This window comes from Lissotriton vulgaris, chromosome 1_1 (genome assembly GCF_964263255.1).
Source record: "Lissotriton vulgaris chromosome 1_1, aLisVul1.2, whole genome shotgun sequence".
NCBI lineage: Eukaryota > Metazoa > Chordata > Amphibia > Caudata > Salamandridae > Lissotriton > Lissotriton vulgaris.
Genome location: NC_141685.1, coordinates 500,852,335 through 500,877,567, shown reverse-complemented (window position 1 = coordinate 500,877,567; position 25,233 = coordinate 500,852,335). Strand labels below are relative to the sequence as shown.

Sequence of the window (25,233 nt, the reverse complement as noted above, 5' to 3'; positions counted from 1 at the left end):
TTACACGGAACTCGAGACTCTGGAACTCCTTCCCTGCCGCAGCTGCAAGTGGGAAGTAAAATAATCAGAAAGTTCCTGCTCAGCCGAGCAGGTGAGCGGTGCGGTGCTCGGCCGGAACCCCCACCACGGAAGGAAAACAGGAAGCTAGCGCCTCAGCTGAGAACGCTGGAAATCCAAACGAGCCACAGGGAAACAGAGCTGTAGGCTCGCGTACCTGATCAAAGAGCTTCCGATGAGTAATCACGTACAAAGCTACCTGCGCGTAGCGTGATTATGAAGCTTCTGTTCTTCCCAGAAGGAAAGCCTTCTGGGAAGTGTAGTCCGGCGATTCTGCCGGTATGTAGGCACGCTTTTCAATTCTTGACAGATGTGGTACCTGGCCTAGTTGTCCTAGTATGCATAGTAGGGTGGGCCCTGGGACATCAGGGGTAAAAAGCCTCAACTCCCACGTACGGCCCAGTAACCCCTGCTTGCCCCAAGCCCTCTGAACGGGGTCTTACAGTGGTGAAGTCATTAACAATGCCCGCTGGAACAAAGAAATTAAACAACTTGTGGTCAGTGCTGACCTGGAAAAAATGTGTGGGCAAATAGTAATGAAAGCACCCCCAATGAATTGCAATTCCTTCCTTTTCAATGTTCGAATATGTCTGCTCAGTGGATGTATGTGCTCAGCTTACATACGCAAATGATTCCCTGGTTGCTTTTTGAGTGAAATTGCTCCCACCCTGTGGGACTGGTATCCTCCGCTATCTCAGAACCTCTGGATAGATCAAAGTATTTGAGGGTTGTCCCAGCTGACAGTGCATCCTTTGTGGCCTCAAAACACATTCCTCTGTTTGTTAGCCCAGTTCCATATGGACCTGTACTTTGTCAGTTATCTTAGGGAGCTAATGAGTTATGTTAAATTGTTGATGAACCTCCAACAGTATGTAACGATACAGCAGAAGCTTCTGACCTCAGATATTGATGTTGGTGATGGCGCTGACTATAGATCCTAACTTATGATTGATCAGAGCTACATCTTCAGCTGAGAAACCAATACTCAAAGAAACTGATGCAAGGCTTCAGGAACTTACAGAAGTTGACTATCAATCCGTAGTGATTCGGTTTCTGTAGGATGGCACAAAGTTGGAAAATATGCTGTTAGAAATGGGGGTCTCTAATTGGCAGAGGTATGCACCTTTTTCCAAGTATGGACCCTTCCTTCTAGTCAGGGTAAAGGGAATACACACTTTAGATAACCCCTGCTTACCCCCTTGGTAGCTTGGAACGAGCTGATAGGCTTATATCCCAAAGGCAATGTGTAAAGTATTTGTACTCAAAACACACAGTGATACAGTGATAACACCACAAATGGACACCACATCAGTTTAGTAAAATAAAGTATCTTTATCTAAACTCAGCAAGACCAAACCGACAAAAATCCAATATACATGTAATAAAATATGACTTTAGAACAGTTTTTGCAAAAATAAAACTTGTAGAAAACAAATTGCTCCACCTGGGGCTATTGCGGCTTTGTGACAGCAATAAATCCAAAGGACGGCGGCGACCGCGAGGAGTGCGGTGTTGGGCACGGAATCACACAGACCGTCAAACAAACTACCTTGGAAATGAAGTCTATGAAGACGCATGGCATCATAGAGGTGAGACGCCGGCCCCCTGGCTGCCATAGGGGATGCAAGGCGTCTTGTCCATGAGGAGGTGACATGTCGAGTTCAGGACAGGGGAAGTAGGTTGCGTTAGCGGTGCGGCGTCGGTTCCGGTGATGATGCGAAGTCAGAGAGTTCGTGAGGGCACCCTCTGCAGTTATCAGCACCGCGATAACAGGATGCAGGCCCTGGCGTTGACAGGGTTGGTGTGAGCACTGGCATCGGGAATGCATTGGCAGGCGTCTAAGGACATCGGAGCTGCGGTGCAGGCCGGGAGGTGCGTCACACTCATTACATGCACTGCTCCTGACCTTCGTGCAGGTTTTAGCGTCACAGCGGCATCTCTGACGGCGGCCGAGACAGGTTTTCTTTTTTCTCTTGGGTTTCTTCCAGCTCCTAACAGCGGTAACAACCACAAGAGGCCCAAAACTGGAATAGCCATCTCCCGGCAGGTCAGAACTCTCAGCAATAGAGTTCAGGGGAGTTGGGGGGGGAGTCTTTGTGCCCCTTCGACTTCAGAACTGGAGTTTAGCACACTCGGGCCCTTGGAGATTCTTCTTCAAGCAGGTTCACAACGAAGTTCCAGTGTTTGTCCTTTCCTTGGCAGAAACAGCAACTGCAGGCCAACCCCACACAGCACACAGCAAAGGTGCAGTACTGCTCCTCAAATCTCTTCAGCTTTTCTCTTTGGCAAAGGTTCCTATTGAGTCCAGAAGTGATCTTAAGTTCCAAGGTTAAAGGTCTACTAATTATACCACATTTTGTCTTGTTCTCTTTGAGCAAGGGTCTCTGAGCCCAGTCCAATTCAGTTCTGTCCTCACTGGTGCAGTATGACCACAGGCAGTAAAGACAGCATTGTGAAAGGGAGACAGACCCTATTCAGGTGCAAGGAAAACTCCTCCCACTACTCTAAATGCAGCCAAGCCCTATTCAGCTTAGCTCTGAGTCATACAGGAAGGGCTAGGCACACCTTAGCCCACCAGTGGCTGTCTACAGTGAATGCACATCCCCAGCCCCTGTCACTCCAAAACCAGACAGCCAATCCACAAACAGGCAGAGACACACAGAATGGCTAAACAAGAAAATGCCCACTTTCTAACAGTGGCCTTTTCCAACACACAATTTAAAAACCATCTTCACTAAAAGATGTGTTATTCGATTTCGAATTCAGATAGCCTAAACTTTTTTCTTCTATCTTGTCTCAATGGGAAGTTATATTTGTAAGATGTATCTTCCATTCTATCCTATTGGCCAGATGGCCTTTCAATAGTAAAAACCTAAATTGATAGTATTTCACTATCAAGACATGATACACTCACAAGTGCATACATGTCTTACCTTTCACATTCACTGCACCCTGCTCATGGGGGTACCTTGGGCCTACCATAGGGGGGCCTTACCTGTAGGAAAAGGGAAGGTTAGGGCCTAGCAAGTGGGTGCACCTGCCAGGTTGACATGGCAGTACAAAACTTTGCACAGACACTACAGTGGCAGGTCTGAGACACATTTACATGCTAAAGATGTGGGTGGCACAATCAGTGCTACAGGCCCACTACTAGCATTTGATTTACAGGCCCTGGTAACACACACTGCACTGTACTAGGGACTTATCAGTAAATCAAATAGCCAATCATGGAAACACCAATCCATAAACCCAATTTACCCAGTGAGCATATGCACAGTAGTACTGATCAGCAGTAGGAAAGTGCCCAGAGTCCAACAGCCAACAGAAACAGGTCAGGGACAAATTGGAGGAAAAGCACAAAGCACAAAGTTAAGGGATAACCCTGTAAAAAGGGCCAAGGATGTAGTCAGCGGAGGGGAGGGCATGCGGGCTGACGAAGTCGGCGATGTCCTCGCTGAATTGTGTGCGTGGTCCCGGGGGTCGGTAGATCAGGGTGCCTCTGAGGGTGGTCTTCGGGTCAGTGTGGATCTGGAAGTGTAGGTGTTCGGCGGTGGTCAGGGTGTCGTCGGTCCCTGTGGATGATGGCAATGCCTCCTCCCATCTGGTTGGCGGTGCGGTCCCTCCGGGTGATCTTGTAGCCCTCTGGGATGGCGATGGCGATGTCGGGCGCTGAGGAGTCGTTCATCCAGGTTTCCGTGAGGAAGGCAACGTCAGGTGCTGTGGTGTCGAGGAGGTTCCAGAGTTCGATGGCGTGTCTGTGGACGGAGCGGGTGTTGAGCAGGATGCACTTGAGGTGGTTGCTGCTGGTGTTCGGCTTGGCGGGTGCTGGTGCGAGGCAGGTCCGGATGCAGGTGAACTTGCAGGCGTGGCAGCTGAAGGGTCCGTGGGTGCGTCTCGGGGTTGCTCGGTAGCATCCAGGGGTTCGGCCGGTGTTGAGTGCGTTGAGGGTGGCAGCGTCGTATGTCCGGCGGGTGGGCAGGGGGTCTGCGAGGGCCAGGGGTCCTGGCGCTGGGCGCGGTCCAGGCACGGACGGGCGCAGACGGGCTTACCTTTGGCGCACCTTCGGTGCTCAGTCGGTGCTCCCGCTGCACGCGTCCGCTGCGCGGTCGCTCTGGGGGCGTCATAAGAGGGGAGCCGGGAGGGAGGGTCTGCGGGGAGCGCGGCAACCAATCGGCGGGCAGCTGGAGCCCAGCACAAGCTCAAGAACAGCCCAGGATTCAGCATGCCGCCTTTGCCCACCACCACCCGGCCGTCTACCCCTATGGCCATCGCCAGCTCTGGGATCCCTCCAGGCCCAAAATAACCACCCATGAGTACAACAGCACCCTGAAGGCCTGGCTGAATGAGTACAGCAAGAACCCCGGCAATGGTAAGAAGCTCATGCTCTGTAAACATGTAATATATTTTTGTCCAAACCTAATGGCTTCAACTTTTGTTAAATGTGAATGTGAGTGAATTTGCAACTTGTATGTATGTAACTCTAACCTCCAGTATCTGTAGTAGACATATGTACTTACTACCAATCTTTTTGAGTAGAGTTTATCTGTTTCGTACCTTTTATGTAATTCATGTAATTTGAAGTCCTTATGTAATGGAACTGATTCTATTATAAAGTGTTCTGACATCTTTGGGTAAAGTGTGCGCTATATAAAAGCACATAAACGAAAAAGGCAGTTTTAATGATAACGTGTGGCAGAGATAGTTCTTGCAAAACGAAATTATCAATATTTCACCATCAGGATATGTAAAACACACCAGTACATGTCCTACCTGTAAAATGCACTGCACCTTGCTCATGGGGCTGCCTTTAGCCTACAATAGGAGTCAGTGGCGGCCGGTAAGTTTTGGGGGGAGAGAGGGGCAGACAGGACACACACACACGCTCACATACACATAACACTCAAAACCAGGCGCACAAAAACACATTCATTCACAACACTCTTTCCCAAACATTCCTACATACACGCAGGCACACCCCAAACAATGTAAAAAGAATCACACTTACCTTCAGCCAGCTCTGCTCTGCCTCGGAGGTTCCAGGAGGTTTGGGACTGCTGCCTTCCCTCAAGACCCCACTACAAGGAAATAATTGATACCTGTCGCTATTTAGGGGTCGAAACGTCGACAGCTCTGTGTACCTTTCAGCTCCACCCCGTGATTTGAATATTTGCGTATTATGTGGAGCATGATATGTTTTGAAGTCTTTTACATTTAATGATGTATATGTCTATGTTTGACTTACAATACACAGTATAGTGAAGCCGCTTGGCCAATTTTATATGTCACCATCCTCTACCTTCACCACCCCCCCCTTTATCACTTCCTTCCCTCTCTTCAGGGGCACTGTAAATCTTTTGACTCATCTAAAAAATGTGTTTGCTTATTTATACATGACAACATTGTGATTAAATAACAATGTTTGCAAAGTCATTGAAAAAACTTTTGGAGTCATTTATAATTCTTACGTGATTGCTGGTACCCCTCCTTTCAGTACTCTCTATACCCAGGTCAGAGTTACTTTAATTGGGTGAACACTTCTTATATACATTCCCTCATTGGCTGACCTAAGGTCAGTCTATAAGGGATGGCAGCAGTCTTATTGTCATCACAGAGTGGGATGGGGTCAGGGAGACTGCTGACCCCACCCCCCCCCCCACTCTGTGATGAAGTGTCACTGATTGACACTCGACCCTGGGTGCTTCAGGGCATAAAACTGAAGCGCCCAGGTGCGAGGCAATTAGTGACGCTATCTCTCGTCACTGAGGGGAGGGCCTCACTAACCTTTGCTGAGCTGAGAAAGTCATCCCAACGGAGCTGTGACTTTCTCATCCCAGCAAAGTTCAGTTCAGGCAGCCAGGAGCCAGCGCTAAATGTGCATGTGTGGCTCCTGGTGCTTAAACTGAAAGTGAATAGTGTCTGTCAGGCTGACTTTTGTTCATCCTGACAGACACTGTTCCTACGGGGGGAAAAAAGGGTGCGGGCGGGGCACTTCCGCCCAAATGGACCAGCCGCGCCTGCTAGGAGTGCATTACATGTATTAAAAGGGAATGTTTGGGACTAGCAAGTGGGTGCACTTGCCAGGTCGGCATAGTAGTTTAAAACTGCACTTGCAGACTGCAGTGGCAGGCCTGTGACATGTTTGCAGGGCTACTCATGTGGGGGGCTCAATGAGTGCTGCAGGCCCAATAGTAGCATTTGATTTACAGGCCTGTACACAACAGTGCACTTCACTAGAGACTTATCAGTGAATCAAATGTGACAATCGTGGATAACCAAGCATAATCACAATTTACACATGGAACACTTTCACTTTAGCACTGAACAGCAGTGGTAAAGTGGTCAGAGTTCAAAAACCAGCAAAAACAAAGTAAAAAATACAGGAGGTAGAAGTAAAAAGACGGGAGAAACCATGTTAATGATGCCTGGTCTAACAGTCACATACATCCTTTTTTCAGCTCCAGTTATACACGTTATATGGGACAATTCATTCATCTTCTTTTGACAAAATCAATTTAAAAAACAACAGAAAAACAGTGCTTACGGCAAAGGGTATTCAAAGATAATGCTGCTTTCCAGAGGCCAGAGTTGGGATATTGCTATATTTAATCAGGAGACGTCACTAATGATGTATAGAATTGTATACGATGTTTGATGCATGAATTATTTATGACCGTGTTAAGGTATGGAGTTTTGAAGTTCGGTTTCAGGGCAAGTTTCGAATCCCATCCAGGAGGCTCCTTTGCATTATAACTAAGGCATCCACTCGTACTTTCTGCAGCCTGTGCCCACATGTATGGTTCTGAAAGCCATTTCGATATTCTCTGTACCATCACGGTTCCTCTATAACCTTCAAGGTCAAGTGTTACACTGCTTAGCACCTAGCACGTATGAACAAATCAGGTGTAATCTATGCTGTACAGATCATATTAATAAATAACAATACAGTATTTAAAAAAGACCAGTCTCGGTGATACATGCTCCCGAAATACATGTCCTTAGCGGTGAAGCATGTGCTTAACTAACATTATATGAAATTAGTAGGGATAGCCAATACCGAACCAACAACCTTTCACAAGTCTTACACTGCGGTAACCTGATTAGTTATCAGTCTGGTGAGCTTTCTTCTGGTCCTCTTAGCTACTTTCAACACCAAAACCCGAGCCCTGGCCACCAAAGCCTCATAACTTGCATCTGGATGGTGGTAACATCCTGCCCCATGGTCTCTCTCACTCCACTTTGGCACCCTAGAAGGGTTCCCCCACACTGCAGCAGGTCTGCCCCATAACACCAAAAAATACATTTACGAAGCCCCCATGACTCAACGCCTATGGTTATCTTGTAGACTAGATCACCATGTCTGATGGTTTCCAATGTCATATGTTGCCAACATGCCCATTAGTCGACGAGCAAAGCAGAAGTGTTTTTCGTCTTTCAATTAAATGCATGTAAATGGCAGTTTTGCTGCTAAATATTGCGCCTGCATTCTCATTTGCTAAAATATTTTAAGGCTTTCCTGTTACAATTATTAACATGGTGGGACCTGAAAATAAACTATCTCTTTACACATGTCTAATTATTTTTCTCAAGTAGCTCGTTTTTCATTTTTTTAATTGCAGACATCTGATTATTAATAAATCAAAACTGTCTTTGACTGGGTATCTTTTCATTAAGGGCACCATATAAACTACTTTAATTTATTCCTGATTTTGTTCTTTATTTATCTGATAGATGTGCCAGAAGCATTTACTGACTAATCATGAAGGAGCCTCCAGAGGGCAAGTACTTGGTGCCTTCCTCTAAGGCAATGGTACTGGAACATGGGCAGACACTCAATCAGAACCCTACAGAGGATCTACAAGACCTTGTGCTAGTCCAGTTGAGCAAGCTATCTTTGAAGGATGTGGAGTATCTGCAGTATTGCACCACTCTTAAAATCTGCATCTTGGCCAACAACTACATTACAAGCATTGAACCTTTGTTTGCTTGTACTAAGTTAATCAAACTGGATCTTCATGGAAACCAGGTAACAGTCTTGTTAAGAATTAACACTTGTGACATTATGTGTTAATGTGTCTTATTCTCTATGTTGAATCATGGACTGTATTGGATATGGCTCTGCCCCTGTGTGGGATTCACCTGTCCCAAACAGTGTTTAATCAATAAAGAAATAGGTGCAGGGACCTAAGGTTTTCCTGGGAGCCCACTGCTGAGTAAAGGATTTGATGAATGACGGGGTTGCTGAATAATAAAAATACTCCCTATTCTACTTCAAACCTCTTTTCTCCACCACCATTATATAACGGTTGCAGGTTCATGCCTACTGTCTCTCCTTGTCACTGTTTTCCAATGTTATTCTTCCTTCTTTCCACAGTTGCTCCCTTTATCTCTCTTGCTTTACATCAGTGTCTAAAGAAAGTCCTGTCCCAAAAAATGAGTACTTGTGCCAAGTAATGGCAACCACAAGCACAAATCATGTTTTGGTCACATCATTTCTAGCCCTGGGCATAGCGTAATTCGCCAAATAATCTCTGTGGAGTTACGCAAGTGGCAGAGTGCTATAAATCATGCTGCTCGTGCTGATAATTAGCACCAGGCATTTGTCCTGCATTGTAAAATTTGCACAAACGCACCAAGCACAGCACAAGAGGACGCAGCGTCTTTCTGCCGCTCGAGTCGATGTTATGCTCGAGCTGCAGCTTCCTTAACCTTGAGCGACAGGTTTCTTAAGACAAGCGGTAGCCACCTGCCGTGCCCGACAGCGTTGAGAAATCTTGGCGGGGGGTGGTCTAGGATTGGATTTTCCTCACTCGCACTCACCAACTTAACATTGGTGAGTACCCAAAAGGATGAAAAACTGTGCTCCACGCCGATACATGGAATTTTTCGAAACTCTGTGTTCTAGACAGAGTGTGGAGTTGGAAAAACGATCTCATCAGCACCCCTTTTAGGTACTACCCCAATTTACAGAGTGTAATCTGGTAGGGTGCTGCAAAGTACATTAGTCTTTTCTGTAACGTTCCAACATTCCCATCATTGGTTGTCGTCTCTGGACAAATGAGAGTGATTGCCAGTAGCAAATTCAAATTTCAAAGCTTTATTCGACAGCATGTCATAAAAGCAGTTGTACATCCTGACACTACACTATAAATACTGCAAAGTTAAATTCATTATTTTAAAAACTCATTAAACCATAATGCTGTCACATTCCAGATTAAAAACAATTTATACAGAATAATTAAAATAGTTCAATAAGACATGAATTTAAAAAGTTGATCGGACATTAAGCGGTGTCATAAAAATCATTGGGCAGCATCAGGGATCTGCAAAGTGCGGGTGCGTATAGTCCAGGCCCACCCTAAGAATTTTGCAACAGCGATCGCCACACAGGGTGTACAATCTGATTCCAGTACTCTTAACGCCTCTGTGTACCTACGTGTTCCTAGATTTAAACACACTGGTTTTATCCACTTACGACGGGGGCTTACGTAAAGGGTACATACAAACAGCAGGTGAGGAATGTTCTCAATCAAATCTTTACAGTGGTGGCATTTGTCATCCTGAATTGCAGACCATTTATAAGTAAATACCTTTAAAGAAAGGGCCCCGGTTCTAAATTGAAAATACAATTTTCTATCAAACGGCCTTTCAATAATGTCCCAGTAAGGCTCACATGATGGTAAAGGTTTGATATCAAGAAAACGACCGGTTAAGTTAGTGTTGGATCCAGTACTATAAGCAGTCAACCAAACCATATCCCAGTACATTTATTCAGGGTTGCCTTTGATGGAAAACTTAAGGCATTGGTAGTGATCCATAGGTAGTCTAGTTCCAACTTAATTAGCATACCCCTTATTTCTTTAAGCCACGGGATGGAATGAAAGCGATCTGCCCTGATGATGTCCTTCAGGGCAGTGGCATAATGAGCTAGTTCAGGGGTTGTCCTGATCCGTCTCCAATATAATAAAGGTCGTAGCCATGCCAAATCCTCTATATTCCTCCTGCCGAGATCATATACCAATAGGACGATAAGAGTACTTTGGGGAACCCCGACTAGGCGGCGTAGAAACCTGTTCTCGCCACTGTTAGTTGTTTCAACTTGGAGAATCCCCACAATTCCGAACCGTACAAGGAGGCGCTTATCACCTTCATGTTATAAATTTCTAGAGCAGGGTTGATTTGTTTAGTCAATGAAGCTTTATGCTTGAGTGCCACTATGCTCGCCAGCTGATGGAACTTTAGAACAGCCATATCGATGTGATTTTTCCATCTCATATTACACTGAAGGGAGATTCCTAAATACGTGAAAGCCTCAACCTGTTCTAAGGGAGTTCCATTAAAATTAATTGTACCTTTAAATGTTTTCCGCTGGTTCAAGCACATGAACTTGGTTTTGGAGGTGTTTATCTCAAGTCCACGCATTTGACAGAACTCACCGAACGCGGTAACTGCCTTCTGGAGCCCACTCGGAGTTCGAGAAACTATCAGCGTGTCGTCCGCAAACATGAGAACTGGCACGCGTGCCCCTGCTAGTACAGGAGCATCAGTGGGAGAGCGGCTTAGATGGTCTACAATGCCATTGATGTATATAGAAAACAGTGTGGGTGCCAAAACACACCCCTGGCGGACACCACGTTCGACAGGGAAAGGATCCGTCACCTCACCCTGAGCCCCCCACATAATTCTTGCATAATTGTTCTCATGCAAGCGGACAAGAAGCGTTAGCAGTTCCGGGCCCAACCCAGCTTCAACAAGTACACTCCAAAGTTTAGAACGAGGGACTAAATCGAAAGCTGATTTTAAATCTACGGAAACAGCATAAAGGGTCCCATTGGTTAGGGTCACGTTCCTCCAGTAGAGAGCTATAAAAAAAAAGACCTGATCAACTGAACTTTACAGGGGCGAAAGCCAGCTTGATATGGGGACAAGATATCTTTTTCTACTATCCAGGATTGCAATTTGTTTTGCACTAGACGACCTATTAATTTTTGAGCCGAGTCTATAAGACTGATAGGTCTATAATTACTAGGTAGTGATTTGTCTCCCTTTTTAAAAACCGGAATTATTTCAGCACCCTTCCATGAGGTCGGTATTGGTGCACCCCTAGCCACAGAATTGGCTAACTACTCGAAATACTGACACCAAGATAATCGATCACTTAAAAACACGTCAGTAGGTATGCCATCCATTCCTGGGGCTCTGCCCCCTGTCACACAGTCTAGTGCTATGCTAACATCTTTTATTGTAAATAACTGACATTGATAGAACACTGTAGGGGGTAGTATACACTCTCCTTCAGCTAGATCACAAGCATATTGTGGTTTGAAGAAGTCTACCTACTGGTTTTTGGCAACGTTATTTTGCTTGGGTTGTGCTATCCCTCCTCTGTCCCACTTAACTAGGGCCCAAAATTGCTTTTGGTCCTTTGCTGCACAAGCAGATTTCAGATCACGCCAGTGATCCTCATCCCACAGTTTCCTGGCTTCCTTCTGGGCCTTCCTATATATATCCCTCGCCTTTCTCACACCTGGGATGTTCCTGCTTCTAAGTTCGGTACTAAGATTCTGGCGGGCTACTCTACAGGACTGGTTGTACCACCCCACCTTGGGTAATTTTTTGTAGACCTTATCTAATTTTGTAGACTTCATAAAGAACCCTTGGAGCTTGGCAAAGAAGTTGGTGTGAGCCTCAAGCATAATTTCAGGCCAATTTGTTTTTTACTGTGTGAATTTATCTTGCCCACTTCTTCAACCACCACTTTTTTAAGATCCTCCAGCCTCTCCGGGTTCTCAATCAATCTACCCCATTTTATATGGCACAGGTTATTCGAGGCTACAATATCCAAGGTGACTTTACTGCCCCCAAAATTTGGTTCTCTTGACCCCACTTTAGCTTGGAAATCCATGCAAAGAGGGTTGTGGTCACTCTCCATCCTGTTTTGTACAATCATATCGATCAGCCTGGGCCATTCTCTGATGTCCACCCGGAAGTAATCTATTCGGCTGGAAAATCTACCATTATCAAATGTTTTATCCCCCTGGCGATCTGACGGGGTACGCCCATTAGCTGCAATGAGTCCTCTCGCTAAACATAAAGCCTTTAGTTGAATGGCCACCGCTGTCCATCTTCTGACTGCGGGCAATTCAAGCTGAGGGACGCCCCATTTGCTGTCCTCCTCTGCAGCTAGAATTTGATCCTCTTGACCAAGTGGTTCAAAGGTAGTGTTGACATCACCCCCCACAATAATGGACAGCTGGGTTGGGAGCGCCTCAAGCTCGTGGTCGAGAGCGGTAATTACTTCAGATGTTTGGCCCCCCGCTACTCCCCTGGCATAAATGTTAAAGATAGCCACCCCCTGGCCGTTAGCCCATGTAAGGTTAACTGACAAAATGTCATTTGATGTGGAACTCCTTTGCTGGATTCTACAGCATAATGATTGGCGAATCCAGATTATCAGGCCCCCTGATGGGCGACCTTTGGGATTTTTTGTAGCTGGTACCTAGAAATTAAGGAACCCAAAACGATGTACTGGGATCAATGACCTTATTTCCTGAAACAGAATGATGTCAAATTGGTCAATAAAGTTACACCATTCCGGAGATGTTAACTTGTTAGCAATTCCGGCAAGGTTCCAAGATAGAAAGGACAACCCTGCCTCAACTGCTGGGAAGCATAAAGGGTCCTGAGTTGTTAACATGCCTTGGGTTTCAACCTCCAACCCGGGATCAGGTTCTATATTAATAAAATGATAGCCTGATAGTTCTAATGGAAGTACCTCTGGACCAGGGCTAATACATATCTCCAACAGATTGGAGCAGGACTGTTGTTCGAGATCTTTATTCTCTTTTCTCTTCCCTGAAAAATTAGATTCACCCACCCTTTTTACTTGGGTCGTAGAAATAACATTGGTAAGAGCAATCCCCTCAGCTATGGGAATACACGTCGGCTAGTTCTTTGAGCACGACACTATCAGCCTTCCCAAGTCAATCGCATTCATTCAAGTCTGACAGTGCCGCAAACCTATTTTCAAGGCTAATTCCCCATTCGCTGGTTTGGACACCACTGCCCCACTTATTTGACACCGGATTCCACTTTGTCCTTAATATGCTAGGGTTCGCTATACTACCTCTACAATAGAAAAAATCAAGTGTTAGCAGAATTATATCAGTGCTCCTACGTTGTGGGGGAAATATATTTGTCAGGACGTTAGGGAGTACATCTGGACATGAAAAATTCAAAACTACACAATCGCCTCCAAATTTTTTCGCACTATTCCCTATCCAATCTACCCTTCTTGCCATATTGATTTCCCCAGCTAACTGCTGTTTACCCCATGGAGATATCAACATATTATTCGATAACCAATGGTACACTTTGCTGATCAAAGAAGATGTAGATTCCACCTGGCCAGGCTTCAAGGGGGGTACGTTGGCCAGGACCAGAACAAGGGGAGAAGCCTGTACAATAAGCTGGACAGAGCCTTTCTCTAGACACGATGCAGTGGATTTTAATGGGGGGTCTTCTTTGGCCGGTACCTGGCCACCTTTACCTTCTGAGTGCTGAATAGGGGGGGATTCAATACGACTTTCTCCCGACCCCCCCACCACACTCCCAGAAAGTTCCTCATTTGATTCAACTCTACTTAAAACTAGGTTTGATGTATTACCCACCTCCTCCACTGTCTTGTTTAAGAGTCCTCCTAGTCTATTTACCTCTGCTGTTAACTGGTCAATTTTAGCTATCAATGGTTTAATAATACACTTAATCTTTGAATCGATCATGCTCACTAACTTCTTAATTTGTTCATCTTCCATGATCTCCTTCCCACCATCCACCCCATTTACTTCATTTATAACCATATTTTTGGGTGGAGAGGCTATCCTTTTTCTACCAGAGCGTGACCCACCACGTTTAGTCTGGCCTTTTATACACGCTCTGACTGCTCTAGTTACAGGCATAGACACAGGGGGCGGGGAATTATCTTCTATAATGGTTAGCTGATCTTCAGAGTCATTTTCTAGGTCAACAATGGGAGGTATGCTTTGTTCAGAAATATAATTTGGAGGATAATCAATGTCTGGGGCATCGCTGCTATTATCCTGTACCGGGAGTTCTACCAGGGAGGATTCTGGCAAAGAACTCTGCGTAGTGATAATGGGAGGAGAACTCAAACCCAGTGACATCCTTCTTGACTTGAACAAAACTTTTTGGGGGAAAGCTGCCAAACCTACCTGCCCTCCACTGTGCTTGCTGGTCTTCTTGCTCCCCCTCCCGCTGCCGCAGCTCCATTCTTCGCGGCCGCCGAGTGGAGGAAGGGGAAGGGGACTACGACTCCCAGGACCCTTAGTGGCGGAAGCACACGCCATTTCCGCGCCTGGAGGCGCACTTAACTGCAGTCAGCCCCGACAGAGCGGGCGACTTGAACAAAACTTTTTTGGGGAAATTTGCCAAACCTACCTGCCCTCCACTGTGCTTGCCGGTCTTCTTGCTCCACCCTCCCGCAGCCGCAGCTCCACTCTTCGCGGCCGCCGAGTGGAGGAAGGGGAAGGGGACTACGACTCCCAGGACCCTTATCGGCGGAAGCACACGCCATTTCCGCGCCTGGAGGCGCACTTAACTGCAGTCAGCCACCGCGTCGCGGGACCGCGCGAGGGCCGCGTCGGACGAAGCCTGGACTAAGGGCGGACAATCTGAGACAGTCCGGGACTGACCGTGACTGGACTGGGCCAGGATCTTTGTCTGTCGTTGCCGTGAGACACCTATGGTATCTATCCAGTGAGACTTAATCTTTTCCATAAATATTGTGGATACCCTGTGCTTTCGGCTTCCCGAAACCGTTATATATTGTTTGGCACAGGGTTACTGAGTGCCAGCGTGATATTAGCTAACTGTGTGTAATATGTCCAAGCAAAAGACTTCCTCAGTATCTAACACAATGGACAATTGCTTAGTGCAGGTTGTGAGTAAAATCAACAGCAAAAGAAGGATTGCCAGTAGCTATAATGCTCCTTTTCTAAACTCAATCACTCAAGGTGATGTGAGAAATGCATATAAATAGTCTAACCACTGGCAATCGCTCCGGGTAGCATTCCAACCCGTCGTTTTTTGCCCACTGTGCCACTCTAGACCAGGGTCCCCTAATGCAAATGAGTATTGACCCTTCTTCTCATGTGACCGTCAATCTTGAAATCCCAGTTGGGCCCGCTCCAAAAGGGAACACCGGAAACCCCAGACCAGTTTTGGCCTTGTCATATATCATCAGTGAGGTAGAGCTTGGCTCCTTTGTCACAGTGAGCAAGGGATCCACAACTGGGCATACCCTTGGCCATTTAGGTCAGTGTATCAATCACACAAAAGATGATGAGAAAAATGCTTGCAAAGAGTCTTGCCACTAGCAATCACTCACAGTAGCGATATAACCCATAGTTTTTCACCCATTGTGACACTTTAGGCAAAGGCCCAGGTTCTAAACTCCACATTGCAACAAAAATGTTCCTTGTATTTCTCAAACATGATCCAAAGTGAAAATTATTTTGTTTTCTCTTATATGGTAAAAAGCATAAAAGCTAGCTCACACTTTGGACTAGATTTGCCAAATGTCACCTACATAACACATATTAATGTGATATTTAAAGATAAAATTCTATTATTTTATTCAGTAGGTTAAGTTGTTTTTTCTTAACGCAGTGCATCACAAAAGGTGCGTTTTAGGTAGACAGTAGACAGCTTACTTGTACTGGTGACACTTTAATTGGCGAATAAAGGGCCCACTTTTGCAAGCATATTTATGTTTAATTCAAATTATTAGGTCCATGTATTCATTTGACGCAGCCACCTATGACATAATTCATTAAGAATTTCCTAAAGGGATGCTATGATTTCAGCCTCAAAACAATTTTGATTTTGTTTTTGTAATATCTTGATAGTTCTGTAAACTTCTTTTGATACTATTACTAATTTAAAGTAAAACTAACGTTTTCCATTTTTTTATACACATTCCTCAAAATGAGCCATGCATGATTCTTACTGAGCTGCACCTACACCATCTTCTAGGAGTAACATTTCATGCATTGTTCAGTAATTTAGAAACAACTTACTTTCAAAGGAATGTAAGCTGTAGAACGGCAATTAACAAAACTGTTTGTTACGTGTTTGGATTTTTTTCAGAAGTTTTATGATTGTTTCAAAGGTAACAAGTAATGAGTTACACTTTTTATCCTGAATAATTAGAGATTGGTCAGAATAAATGTTGATGATTCATGTTTCATGATAAATGATTGTTTACTGTATTCTCTGACAAACTGTGGAGTATATTTTGCTTGTGGTTGAACTCTAGCTGAACTAGTTCAAAAACGTATGGGTTTAGTTTGGGACGGTAATCTTCACTAAATGTGTTATACTGGTTATTAAATTAATGTTTGGGATAGTATTAGCATTATTTTGAGGATGTTCTTCCTGTTAATGATATTGTGAGGATGCATTGTTGTTGATATTGTATATTTATATTGGACGTCAAGAGGCCTGTTCACAAAGGTAAATTTAGATCAGTATGTTTATTCACTTATATATTTATTACTAATATTAGATGTAACTCTACACTTCTTTGGCATTCACCATTTCCAAGTGTAGATTTACACCTAAGTTTAGACTTTCATGTCTCTACTCCTTCCAGCCTACATAAGAATGTATGTCTGTAAAGTTAGTATTATTATCTTTTGAAGCATATTTTAAAATTCCACCTACTTGGTAAATACAGCTTATCCCTCCATATGTGGAGCAGAACCTCCTTCGTGGAGACTGTGACCTCTGCCATGGGGAAGAAGACTTTGAAATAAAGGGAATCAGCAAATGCTATACACATGTTCCAAATCACACACACCTGGCACCCATTCACTTCAATATGCATACATACACGCCACACCCAATGCTCTTTCTTTTCCTCCTTGGCTTCAAGACCCTGCATGCAATAGAAATCAGATTTAGCCTCCAGGATGCAGACCACTTTTAAGAGAAAGAGGATTTTTATCCAGTATTGGGGTATCTTTCATAGATTCACATGCCTGAATCATTCCCCGTCGTCGAGGCGGGAGTCCCACGGTAAATTATATATATATAGCAGTGCCTAAAAACCATTAGTAGTAGGCTAAAAAAGGATATAGGCCCAACTAGGCCCAAAACTTAGCAGCCTATCTACCTCATTATGTAAAAAGAACTGAAAATGTAGCCTCAGCCAATCAGCTAACCTCACCCTCTAGAACCTTCCCAGCCCAGGCAGTTCTCCTCAGATTTTCACCGCACTTCGTGTGTAAGGGAGTCTCCCTAGTGCCTACTCAGTTTTCTTCAGAAATTTCTTCAATTCTTTCAAGATGTCGGAAAAGAAGGCTTTATTCAAGGCCTGTGCTTCATGCTTCAAGAAGAGAGTTCATGTGGACGACGAGCACTCGGACTGTATTTATTGTTTGCATCCTTCACATGTTGTGAAGGATTGCAGGATATGTCGAACCTTCCCTCCTAAGACCAAAAGGGATAGAGAGGCGAGAGTTCTTTTGTGGCTGAAGTCGTCTGTCAGAGATGACGAGGACAGAGCCTCTACTTCAAGTAAGAGAGCCAGTTCCAAAGAGAGGTGTTCCCCTGAGAGATTGAAAAAACCTAAGTTCTCTCATAAACCCTCTGAATCCACAAGGAGTGCTGCGTCAACAGAGTCTTCTACTGTGAGTACAGTCCGCACTAAAGCTGTCACTTTAGTGTCCTCTCTCACTGTTACCACTTATTCTACGTCTTCTACTTCTTCAAATACTGTTACCACCTCAGCAATTACTTCTCCTGTGATGTCCGTCATGGCTTCTTCTTCTGAGACAAGATCGTCAAAGAAAAGCGCGTCGTCGACGAGTCTACCGTCGACGACCAAATCACCATCTTTGAAGCGTTCGTCATCGCTTCCGTCGACGCTCTCGTCGACGGCTTCCCCGTCGACGAAGACTTCCACTATCCCGTCGACGAAGACCCAGTCGACGAAGATCCCGTCGACGAAGATCCCGTCGACGAAGACCCCGTCGACGGAGGGCCCGTCGACGAAGGGCCCGTCGACGAAAGGCTCGTCGACGAAGACCCCGTCGACGACAGGCCTGTCGACGACAAACACGTCGACGAAGGTTACAGCTCCGTCGACGACTAGCTCGACGACGAGGAGTCCGTCGACGGATCCGTCTACTAGGACGCCTTCCAAGAAGTCGTCATCCATGATTACAATACCTGTGACGATACCGTCGACGACAATATCGGCAACTCACACATCTGTCTCACTTTTGCCATCGACAGCAGCGCTGGCATCTTTGAATGTGCCGTCTACGCATTTATTGCCCACATCTCCGGTTAGGGTGCAGTATACCCATTTTCAGATGAAATCTTTTCAGAGACAGAGTTACTCTCATTTGTCTCCCCTCTTGCCTTCGCATATCTTGGAAAATTACGTGGAGGCAGATTCGGATAATGAAGAGGATGATGATGATGATCCTTTTGGAGTGGCCCATCACCCTTCCCAGTTGCACATAAAATATCAAGAGGATGAGGATGATGATGAGGTTCATTACTATCAGGAACATTTAGCTACTCCTTATCATCAGGAGCAACAACACACAGAAGACACAACTCATCTTCCGTCTGTTCTAGTACAGGATTTGCAGGCCATGCTGGCCGATTATCGTCAGAGGTTTCCACCAACTCTGCCTACTCCAAATACTGTGCCAGAGGACATGCCAGTAAATCCACCGCCACATCCTTCACACTCTCCAAGGCAGGATGTTGACCCCGGGACTGGAGGTCAGGATGTTGACATCTCATCTCCAGATGAGGATGAAAGGGAGGATGGGGAACTTCCGGATTCCACGCCTACGGAACCATGGAATGATTACGTCATTCCTATGCCCTCTCCTAATCTGCCAAAACCTTCAGATTCTCCGCCAGAAGACATAGGAGGTTTTCATAACATCATGCACCGGGCAGCTGCTCGATTTGCAATCACAGTTTCGGTTGAACAAACCGACTGTTTTCTTCATGATTTCAAAGAAGGGTATAGAAGGGTGTCCAGATCTATCCCTATCATTGACTATATCTGGAAAGAAGGGATTGATATTATGAAGACGCCAGCTTCCATCCCGGCGGTTCTTCCAAGAGTCGACAAGAAGTACCGAGCACCACCGGACACTCCTTCATGTTTGATTGGTCATCCGCGTCCTGACTCAGTGATTTCACAAGCGGCTCAACAACGATCCAAAAATCCGGTTGCACCACTTTCAACGCCTCCAGACAAAGAGGGCAGGAGATTGGATGCAATTGGGAAGAAGTTCTCGGCTAATGCCGCTGCTACTGTCAAGATTGCTAATTCTTTGGCAATTTTAGCACGGTACGACAGAAAAATGTGGTCAGATCTGTCGGAGTTCATCAATTTGGTTCCCGATGACCGTGTTGAAGAGGTCAGGAAGGTTGTCTTGGAAGGCGAGCGGGCAGCTTCTGAGATTATCGATTGCGCCCTCGATGTATCTAATACAGCCTTTAGACAATTGGCCGGAGCGGCAGTTCTCAGACGGCAAGGATGGCTCAAGGCGACTTCTTTCAGACCTGAGGTCCAGACCAAAATACTGGACATGGCCTATAATGGCGAGTTATTGTTTGGCAAGCACATAGATGAAGCATTGCTTGCGATAAAAACGGATACTGATACGGCCAAATCGCTTGGTGCACTACAGTATAAGCGAGGTTTTTTCAGAGGAGCAAGAGGCCGTGGGTTTTCATCAAGAGGACATTATCAAAATCAACAAAACCGCCAGTATCAACCTCAAAATAAGCCGTACTACCAGCAGTCCTATCGGCAGTCATCGTCAGCGGGTTTCTCTCGTCAAGGAGGGAAACGACGTTCTAACTACCAGGGACGTGATTCAAATAAACGCCAGTGAGTTTTGCCGGACACCATCCTCCCTTCCCTCCCTCCCCGTGGGCGCCAAGATTTCCGCCTTTTATCAACAGTGGCGGAAGATAACTTCAGATCAGTGGGTTCTGGACATAGTCAAACACGGACACACTCTGGAGTTCTTGCAGAAACCTCCAACATTACCGCCCAGGGGTCCCTCCCCTCCTCGTCTTCATTTGTTATACATGGAAGCCATGAAAATGCTGCACAAAAATGCGATAGAGAAAGTCCCAACATCCCAGAAAAATCAGGGGTTTTATTCTCGCTTCTTCCTTGTGGAAAAGGTTTCAGGAGAGTGGCGTCCAATTCTGGATCTACGAAACTTAAACAAATATCTGAAAAAGCAGAGTTTCCGCATGGTGACACTCACGGATGTCCTCAATTGCCTCATGGAGGGAGATTTCATGGCTTCCCTGGATATGGAAGACGCTTACTTCCACATTCCAATTCATCCAAACCACCGCAAGTATCTGAGATTCACAGTGGCTGGTGTCCATTTTCAATTCAAGGTGCTCCCTTTCGGCCTGAAGTCTGCACCAAGAATCTTTACCAAGACTCTAGTCCCAGTTGCAGCTGCGTTGAGGTCACAGGGAATCCAAGTGTTCCCGTACCTCGACGATTGGTTAATAAAGAGTCCGACGAGGACTTCAACAAGGCAATCGGTCAAGAGTGCTCTGTCAATGTTCTCGAATCTGGGTTTGACCCTCAACGCCAAAAAATCTCAACTTCAACCCAAACAGATTCTGACGTTCCTGGGAGCAGTACTAGACACTTCTCAGTGCAAAGCCTTCTTAACCCAAATTCGTCAGGACAAGATCACAAAGCTGGCAAGTCAAATACGGTCAAAAAAGTCTCTTTCGGTCCGACAGTTTGTTTCCCTGCTAGGGATGTGTTCCTCCGCACTCCATCTAGTTCCACTGGCTCGACTCAGAATGAGGCCTCTCCAGGAGGAATTGCATCGACAGTGGCGGCAGATAGACGGATCTTTCGAGGACCGTATCAAGGTCACACCCAAGATAAAACAAGCTCTTCTGTGGTGGGCGACAAAGAACAATTTGTCTCCGGGGCTCACTTTTCTTCAGACTCTACCGGAATTTACTCTAACGACAGATGCCTCCATGGAGGGTTGGGGAGGTCATCTCCAGGACCTTCAGGTGCAGGGACGGTGGTCCCATCAGTACAAGCACAAACACATCAACTGCCTCGAGTTGAGGGCAATTTTCCTGTCCTTGCGAGCCTTCCTGCCAAGAATTGCAGGCTCTGCAGTACTGGTGCGCACGGACAACACCACCAGCATGTTTTACGTAAACAAGCAAGGGGGCACAAAATCTCTGGCCCTGTCTCTTCAAGCGCAGGAAATGTGGGAATGGTTACTCCACCACAAAATTTCCCTCATGTTCAGGGAATTCAGAATTCTCTGGCCGACGATCTCAGCAGATCGTTCACAGGATGTCACGAGTGGGAACTCGAACAACGCCAAGTGGAAACAATTTTCCAGCTCTGGGGCACACCAACGCTGGACCTGTTTGCCACGCAACAGAACAGCAAATGCATATACTTTGCCAGCAGGTTCCACCAGCAAGGATCGAGAGGAAATGCCCTGTTGATGAGGTGGACCGGAATCTTTGCATATGCCTTCCCACCGATTCCTCTCATCCCAAAGGTTCTACAGAAAATGAAGAGAGAGCGTTGCTCTCTAATCCTAATTGCTCCTCGCTGGCCGAGACAGTATTGGTTCCAGGAGCTTCTGATACTCTCCCATCACCCTCCACTGCGCCTCAAACCGACGCTTTCAATGCTAACAAGAGAGGAAGGACAAATACTTCATCCAGATCCTCAGTCGCTACACTTGCACGCCTGGCTCCTGATTTCTTAGAGTTTAAGGACCTAGAGATTTCTCCAGACTGTAGAGCTGTTCTATCTCAGGCTCGTGCACAGTCTACCATCAGAACCTATCGCTTCAAATGGAAGAGATTCTGTTTATGGTGCGGAGAGCATGACGTCCATCCACTACAGGCTCCTCCAGAGAAGATTCTGCCTTATCTGCTGTCTCTAGCCAGATCAGGTCTCGCTTTTTCTTCTATCAAAGTTCACCTTGCTGCCATATCCAGATTCAGGAAGAGTTACAACAAACCATCCTTGTGCTCTTCTTCTTTAATTAAACAGTTCCTTAAAGGATTGTTTCGAGTTTTCCCTCCAGTGCGGCCTCCTCCTCCTGAGTGGGATCTCAATATTGTGTTATCTCAGTTGCTGAAAAGGCCTTTTGAACCAATTCATAAATCGGAACTTAAATTCTTGACTTGGAAAGTGGCTATTCTGTTAGCCCTCACTTCAACCCGGAGAGTAAGTGAGATACAAGCGTTCACTATATCAGAACCTTTCCTACATTTTTCAAAAGATTGTGTGACACTTAGAACTCATCCTAAGTTTATTCCAAAAGTTCCGACCCAGTTTCACATCAACCAACCGGTGAAACTCAAGACTTTCTTTCCAGACCCCAAGACTCCAGCTGAAAGGATGCTGCATTCCTTGGATGTCCAAAGATGCCTCAAATTCTATTTACAAAAGACAAAAGATTTACGCAAATCTACCCAACTGTTTGTAGCTTATGGACAAGCTACACGTGGTCAGGCAGTGACGAAGGCAACTATAGCCAGATGGCTTTCCTCTGTCATCGTCTTCTGTCATGAGAAAGCGAACAAGCCCCTGACAAGAACGGTTAAGGCGCATTCCACCAGGATGATGTCAGCGTCTACAGCCCTATTTGCAGGGGTGTCCCTGGAAAACATCTGCCGTGCTGCTACATGGAAAAGTGTGCATACTTTTACGAAGCACTATTGCCTGCAGCCGGTACTACATGGAGATACGTCAGTGGGAGAAGCAGTGTTGCAGCATCTTCTTCACTGAGGTCAGACTGTTATGGTTTTTCTTTTTTCTATTGCTACATGTTTACTAATATACTGTTTTAATGTTCTATATATAGATACATATTATATGAAGGTATTGTCATGATTTTGCATATGTATTGAGATATGTTATTGCTCTAGTACCTTCCAGGTTGTGTGGGGATATATGGTTTGGATTGTCTCCCACCTTCCTCTACCGACAGTTATGGTTGTTACTGCTTGCTACTCTGATTCAGGCATGTGAATCTATGAAAGATACCCCAATACTGGATAAGAAAACAAGTTACTTACCTGTAACTACAGTTATCCAGTATTGGTATCTTTCATAGATTCACATGCACCCACCCTCCTCCCCGGCTAGGCAGTTCTTATATAGGATACTACTTCTCACTTGTGCTGGGAAAATCTGAGGAGAACTGCCTGGGCTGGGAAGGTTCTAGAGGGTGAGGTTAGCTGATTGGCTGAGGCTACATTTTCAGTTCTTTTTACATAATGAGGTAGATAGGCTGCTAAGTTTTGGGCCTAGTTGGGCCTATATCCTTTTTTAGCCTACTACTAATGGTTTTTAGGCACTGCTATATATATATAATTTACCGTGGGACTCCCGCCTCGACGACGGGGAATGATTCAGGCATGTGAATCTATGAAAGATACCAATACTGGATAACTGTAGTTACAGGTAAGTAACTTGTTTTCTTACTGAGGAGAAGACAACATTTTTAGTGAAATTTTTGATCAAACATTACAAAAAAATACATGGCTTTTATTCACCCTCAGTGGAACATAGAATGCAGCCTTGCGGCACGAGGTCACTGATTCTGTCAGTACAAGGGGAACAGGCCTGCAGTGTGAGGGGAATTGAGAACAACAGGCAGGATGAGAGGAGGAGGATGAATGAGGACTTCTTCAAGATTCATCTGGCACATGGTATTCCTGGAGGTGCATATGGGTCCGGTCTCAATGTCAGATCCATCAAGGAGGTTGTCCACTCCATTATCTAGCTTTACCTATATTGGCTGCATGGAGTAGACCACCCTAATGTTATGCAGGTAAGATTATAATCTCTCTCTATCCCTAAAATATTTCCTGCAACCATCCGCCCAATTCTCTTCCCCCAAAACGACACTGGTTTGCAGTCATTACATACATACCCCTTAAACACAGTCTTACACAGCCTTTTAAATAAGTTTATGTTTATATTATTTTCCTTGTATTCTTCATTCCTCTCCTACAGCCACTTTTCCAGCAAATTGATTACTACAGCTGGGACAGGAGTACTTTCTAATGCAGCAGTGTAGCATGCTCCTGTCTCTAAATACGACCAGACAACACTAGGGTAAGTCCTTATGCTAGAAATATCACTACAACACAATAAGGGATTGCAATACCTTTGTTTGCTGTACCTCAACATGTTTATAATTTTACTTTTCATTTTGATTAATAACTGTACTTGACTATAACTTCCATGTTATTAACACTATTATGTTTCTACATTTCTTCTATATACTTTTAGGGGCCTCTGTTGTTGACCTATTCACCACATGCCACCATCTGTTCTTCTGCTCCTAGTGCTGCAGTAAACCCTGAATCGCTACATAGGGCAGATGGATGGTAGAGACTGGTAAGTATAACATCTCTTCTTATGGGTTTGTGTCAAATCTATCTTTTTTATTTCTAAGTGATAGGGCAGGTGTACGATTAGCACCCCATATCCCAATATCCGCTCATGTTCATATTTAATTTAATTGTTGATCATAATGTACCTTGTCAATTTGTTATTATCTTTAGACTTGCCATTGTAATGGCAGCACAGGAATATTTCTGTTAGACCATGTGCTAATCTTCAGAAGATACATTTGGGTATCCCACCCATCACCATGCCCCATTCATACATTACTATATATCCTATTCATATATATATATATTTATATATTCACTGAAAAAACCATAGGTTTCAGGCTCATTATTATTAGAAATTAGCATTTAAAAAACCTTAGAAATTCACTGAAAAAACCATAGCTTTCAGGAACGTTATAGTTAGTTGGACATTTCACTTGTACCAAATCAGAGAAATTCCGCAGTTATAGTTAGTGCAGCTAACTATAACTCGCGCAACCACAATGCACTTCTGATGACGTCACATATGACATTATTCATGACATGGTCAGTGACATCATTGATGATATGACTGTTGACATCTCAAATGACATCACTGAGGACATCACTGATGACATCATCCAGTGACTGTGTTTCTGTAAAGTTTAAATATGTTATATATATATATATATATATATATATATATTCCCA

The 25,233-nt window shown here is 45.0% G+C and overlaps 1 protein-coding gene across 1 annotated transcript in view; it reads left to right on the top strand.

Moving 5' to 3' along the window:
• LRRIQ3 (leucine rich repeats and IQ motif containing 3) overlaps nt 1-25,233 on the top strand; it is a 544,377-nt gene that overhangs the window by 51,993 nt on the left and 467,151 nt on the right. The window contains 1 exon segment of the mRNA XM_086953864.1: nt 7,786-8,080. Within this exon segment, the coding sequence (XP_086809990.1) occupies nt 7,814-8,080 (267 nt within the window). The 5' untranslated portion in view covers nt 7,786-7,813.